At 50.5% G+C, this 5,894-nt stretch overlaps 1 protein-coding gene across 1 annotated transcript; it reads right to left on the bottom strand.

Annotated features, from left to right (window-relative positions):
- Positions 1–735: 735 nt before the first annotated feature.
- On the bottom strand, positions 736–4,771 carry LOC125482353 (chromobox protein homolog 7-like; the record flags this gene model as incomplete). The annotated part of the gene is made up of 3 exons (XM_048594410.1): positions 736–985; positions 2,066–2,405; positions 4,705–4,771. Coding segments are annotated over 3 exons (577 nt in total), but the record flags the coding sequence as incomplete, so codon positions are not given.
- Between the last annotated feature and the right edge of the window lie 1,123 nt (positions 4,772–5,894).

Below are 5,894 nucleotides of genomic sequence, written 5' to 3'. Positions count from 1 at the left end.
GTCCCAGACTGTGCTAGACCCTGGTCAGACCCTGTCCCAGACTGTGCTAGACCCTGGTCAGACCCTGTCCCAGATGGTGCTAGACCCTGGTCAGACCGAGTCCAGACTGTGCTAGACCCTGGTCAGACCTGTCCCAGTCCCAGACTGTGCTAGACCCTGGTCAGACCCTGTCCCAGTTCCAGTCCCAGACTGTGCTAGACCCTGGTCAGACCCAGTCCCAGTCCCAGACCATGTGAGACCCTGGAGAATCCCAGGTCAGACAGGTTCACATTTTCACTGCCTGGCCATAACACAGCCCTCTCTGTGACAACAAGCTAAGAGACCAGAATGGGCAGGTTCACAACAGCCACATCACAGCAAAGCTGAAACCCTTTAGCTGAATTCCCAGTGTACACCCTTCCTGCTCTCCCAACTCTGCTTCCCTCCCTCCCCACACCCTCATCCATCTCCCAATCCTCCGTCTCCTCAGTATCTCCCACTTACTGCCCAGCCCGGCGAACCCCACACCCTTCCTCCCTCTCCAGACCCTCCTGTACCTCTCTCTCTCCAAACATCCCTCCCCTGCTCTCCCTACATGGCTTCTCATTCCTCCCTGTCCTCTCTCACTCCCTCCTCCTCCTCCTCCTCCACACTCACTCCTTCACATTCACCTCTCCTATTCTGAAGAGGTACCTAACCCCTGTGGGATACCCTGCAGACCCTAACCATTCCTATGGTAAATACGTACACTCAGTATTTATAAATATGGAACCTTGTTTCTCTTTTAGGAAAAATGAACAAAATGTTTGACAGGACGGATGTAAATCTGTTTGTTTTCAGCAGCTCAGACTCCGGTCCCTAAAGAATCCCTCAGCGGCCTGGCCTTCCCGAAAGGTCACTGTCAGGGAGTTTGCCGTGACATCGGTTACCGTGATGTTGCCGAGGGGAACGGAAGGATGCCAGCCGGTGGGAATCGAGCCGGTTGTCTGGACGGGAGAGGCGGAGCCTGCAGACAAGACGGAAGAGAGAGGCAGAGGATTAAATCCCAGCCATTCGGCCCATCAGCGTCAGACTCTCCCAGCTCCAGGGAGCTCCGCATCCATCCCCAACCCCAACACAAATCCTAACCCTGCCCCACCCCTGCACCACCAATCCCCTCCCCCAGAGAGGAAGGGGTCCCCTTCTTCCCTCTGACGGGTGGGATGAGGAGAGTGAGAGGGAGAGGAAGAGAAACAGTGTCTTGTATTCCCCTGTCAGAAGAGGGCGTCACTGGCCAGGCCAGCATTTATTGCCCATCCCTAATTGCCCAGAGGGCAGTTAAGAGTCAACCACATTGCTGTGGGTCTGGAGTCACATGTTGGCCAGACCAGGTAAGGATGACAGTTTCCTTCCCTAAAGGACATTAGTGAACCAGATGGGTTTTTCCAACAGTTGACACTGGATTCATGGTCATCACTAGATTCTTAATTCCAGATTTTTATTAAATTCAAGTTCCATCATCTGTCAAGGCAGGATTCAAACCCAGGTTCCCAGTACATTCCCTGGGTCTCTGGAATAACAACCCAGCGATAATACCACTAGGCCATCACCTTCCTGTGTGAGGGAAAGGAGTGGGAGTGCGCTAGGATGAGGGAAAGAGGGAGGGAGAGGGAAATGGGAGAGAGGGGTCTATAAGGGAAAGTGTGTGTGTGTGTGTGTGTCGTGGGAGGGGGGGAAACCAGTGTGGATTTGGCTCCATGAGTGTTGGGGGCAGGAATCTGTTGGGGAGGATTTTAGATTCCATACACTTAGTGAAATTGGGGAGTGTGGGAGAGATAACTTAAGACGGGGCTTAATGGGGATGGGACACTCCCCTCGAGACATGGAGGGAGATTTCCTGAGAGTTAACTGTGAACAAGAGCCTCAGCAATTGGCATCACCATGAAACCGAGAGCACGGGCAGAGGGGTGGAGAAGGGTTAAGAGAAACCTAGAGGGCGGACTGTTCAGACAGAGAAACTGCATTTACATGGCGCCTTTCGCAACAGGAAACCAGCGATGAGAGACGGACCGAGCGAGGGCTTTGTGCCCCACAGTCTCTCACTCACCTTCGGTCGCCTCAGGACAGCTCTCACTCTGCAACTCATCCTCGAATTCTGAATCCGCGAATTTTTCACTCAGCTCCCTGCCAGTATCATCCTCGGAGCACTCACTAGCCCTGTGCCTCTCTGCGATCTCACTGGGCTCTTGAGCACAGCCAGGCTTGGCCAGCTTGAAAAACTTGTGCTTCCGGCTGAGGGAAAACTGGATCCGTTTCCCGTTTTCCCCATGTTCCCGCTGGCCCAGGCTCGACACTGAAGTCCCGTCAAACTGTCTGGACAGGGACAGGTGCAGTTTCCCCTTTTCCTTCAGCTTGGCCGCACTCCGCAAATCCATCCCATAAATCCGCTGGCAACAAACACAACAAAAATCAAACTCATCGTTTTGATGCGTCTTTGCCCTTCGCTGTTTCATCGTTTAGTGCCAGAAGTCACTGCCAAAGGTGATGCCAACTGATAAACCCACTAGCAGTGAAACAAACACTTCCATTTATATAGCGCCTTCCAGTGCCTCAGGATGTTCCAGAGTGTTTCACAACCAATGAAGTGTAGACCCCCTTCTTATGCACGGAATAAAACAGGAAATCAGTGCACAGTAAGCTCCCATAAATGCCCAACATAACAGAGATCAGATGAACTGTTGATTCTTAGATTATGGGAGGCGACGGCCTAGTGGTATTATTGCTGGCCTGTTATTCCAGAGACCTGGGTAATGTTCTGGGGACCTGGGTTCGTATCCCACCACGGCAGATGGTGGAATTTGAATTCAATAAATATCTGGAATTAAGAATCTAATGATGACCATGAATCCATTGTCGGAAAAACCCATCTGGTTCACTAATGCTCTTTAGGAAAGGAAACTGCCATCCTTACCTGGTCTGGCCTACATGTGACTCCAGACCCACAACAACGTTGACTCTGAACCGCCCTGTGGGCAATTAGGGATGGGCAATAAGCGCTGACCCAGACAGCAGCACCCTCATCCCATGAATGAATTTTTAAAAAGGAAGATTTGAACAGGAGGTGGCCATTCAGCCCCTTGAACCTGTTCCAGCATTTAACTAGATCAAGGTATGATCAGCATCTTGATGGTTCTGCAACTGTGAAACATCCTGAGATTAAAATCTTTAAATCTTGGTTTGAAACATTCTCAATAGACTCACCCCAACCTCCCCACTCCCAGCAGCCTCAATGAGTGGTTTTTATTTGAGAAGGGTGGGGTTGTAGAGAAGAAATCATAGAATCCCTACAGTGTGGAGGCAGGCCATTCATCCCAAGTCTACACTGGCCCTCCAAACAGCACCCTACCCAGATGCATCCCCATTCCTGTAACCCTGCATTCCCCATGGCCAATCCACCCTAACCTGGACTGTGGGAGGAAACCGGAGCACCCAGCGGAAATCCACGCAGACACAGGGAGAATGTGCAAACTCCACACAGACAGTCGCCCGAGGGTGGAAACGAACTCGGGTCCCTGGTGCTGTGAGGCAGCAGTGCTAACCACTGAGCCACCGTGCTGCTCAGTTCTGCGTTCCCACACTGCAATGGGAGGAAGCAATTTCTGGCGTTACCTCTCAGTTTGACGTTATATCCTTTAATCATCACGAAAACTGTGATACTATCCATGTTCATTTTGTAAACTGGAGAGAATGTACAATCCCCTTAGACTGTGCCACCGAGGCTGGGTAACGGTCAAACCACATGAGACAGTCTTTTCTTTCTTTATTCTTTCGTGGAGTCCGGGTGTCTCTGGCTGGGCCAGCATTTGTTGCCCGTCCCTAATTGCCCCTGAACTGAACAGCTCGCTCAGGCCATTTAACGAAGGGTCTGGAGTCACATGTAGGCCAGAACCAGGTTTAAGGACAGCAGCTGAATGAGGGTGGTTTTTGGTAACACTCGATGGTAATTTCCTGCACACCATTACCGAAACCAACTTTCAGTTCCAGGTTTATTTGCATACAATTAGGGGTGGCTCAGTGGTTAGCACTGCTGCCTCACAGCACCAGGGACCCGAGTTCGATTCCACCCTTGGGCAACTGTCTGTGTGGAGTTTGCACATTCTCCCTGTGTCTGTGTCGGTTTCCTCCCACAGTCCAAAGATGTGCAGGTTAGCATGGATTGGCCATGGGAAATGCAGGGTTACAGGGATAGGGTAGGGGTTGGGTCTGGGTGGGACGCTCTTTGGAGGGTTACTATAGACCAAATGGCCTGCTTCCACACTGTAGGCATTCTAATTATTTGTATATAACTTAGATACAATAATCATTTCCACCAGCTGCTATTGAGGGGATTCGGTTTTGAACCCATGACCCCAGACCATCAGTCCATCTACGTTACTAATCCAATGGCATTATCATTGTGTCACCTTTTCCCCAGGGGCTATGCGCTACGGTAGGCATCACTATTGGACCCGATCCTGCCCTTGCCCTACATCCAAACGCACCACCCAACCCAGGAGAAACCAAGACTCCATGAACACCAGGCTCGGGCCCGGCCCTTTGGCCTTCTCTGACCTGTGGGCCTCAGTGTGAGGGCCTTACTGTGAGGGGCTGTACCTACAAGGTGGGGCAGGGCGCTGTAGGGTGGGAGGGGAAGACGAAATGGGTGGATTTTTTTTTGCAGGGCATCACCTGGACACCAAACTTTACCTGCAACAGATACCGCTTCGGTTTGGGGCCTCGCTTCCTGTGTCCTAGCGCCCGGTCTCGCTGCTCCCTGGGGGGGGGGGTAAATGCCGAGCGTGAAAAGAGGGTCAAGTTTAACAGAAGGAACAAGAGAAATATCACAGGTAACCATAGTAACGGGCCTACTGGCACAGAGACAATCTGCAGCCTCTGGTGTCAGCGTGTGAATCTCCTGTGAGTAGCCAAACTGGACAGTCAACATGTAAACTCCTGAGGCCAGGAAATTCCGAGAGAATTTTAACCTTTTCTTTGGAAAATCATTTTATGGGACGTAGGCCTCAGCGGCAAAAGGCTGGAATTGACGGCCATCCCTTTGGACTGAGCAGGCAGCTCATCATCTTCAACCAATGCTGTAGGACCATAAGCCCTTGGAGCAGAATTAAGCCATTCAGCCCATCAAGTCTGCTCCATCATTCAATGGGATCACGGCTGATCTGATAATCCTGAAATCCAACTTCCTTCCATGCGCTGCAGATCTTTTATCTTAATTTAGAATTGTTATACAAGTGAGGAACTTCCTAGACCATTTCAAAGAACATTAACTGAAGGGATTGACTGAAGGGATCAAGGAATACGTGGGGTGCTGCGATTAAGGTACTGAGCTCAATGATCAGCCATGATCATAACGAATGGTAGAGTGGGCTTGAGGGGCCAAATGGCCTGCTCCTGCTCCTGCCTTCAATGTTTCTAACCACATGTGGTTACAGCCAGGCCCAGAGCAGGTAACTGCACTCCCCCACCCCTTACAGAGGGACATAAATCAATCAGTTGGAATAGTTGTGATGATCCAAAAGTTTCTTGGTCACTTTTACAGGTCCCAGCTTTTTGTTTCCCAATTTTTCAAACTGATCTCAGATTCCCAGACTGGGAATTGAACTCTTATTCTCTGGGTTATTAGTCCAGTAACATCAGTTAGCAGTACAGCTGTTAGCACTGTCCAGCGCTAGTTACTGATATCTACCATTAACCTCCACAGGGTAGGACTGCAATTCAGTGATGGGGGGGGGTCCTTTCCCTTCTCTGAGGTTCACTGTTGATTTTGATTCAGCTTTTCTCCATATTTTATTCTGTTTCAACCACAAACGTCTAGATTTTAAAATTCAAATTCACAAGGCGACACAGAGGGATGAGGGGTGTCCAATGTCTCACAAGCA

Source organism: Rhincodon typus, unplaced genomic scaffold (genome assembly GCF_021869965.1).
Source record: "Rhincodon typus isolate 14 unplaced genomic scaffold, sRhiTyp1.1 hic_rhity00009102, whole genome shotgun sequence".
Lineage (NCBI taxonomy): Eukaryota > Metazoa > Chordata > Chondrichthyes > Orectolobiformes > Rhincodontidae > Rhincodon > Rhincodon typus.
Note: the sequence above shows the minus strand (reverse complement) of the source record. Positions and strands in the feature narration are given on the sequence as shown.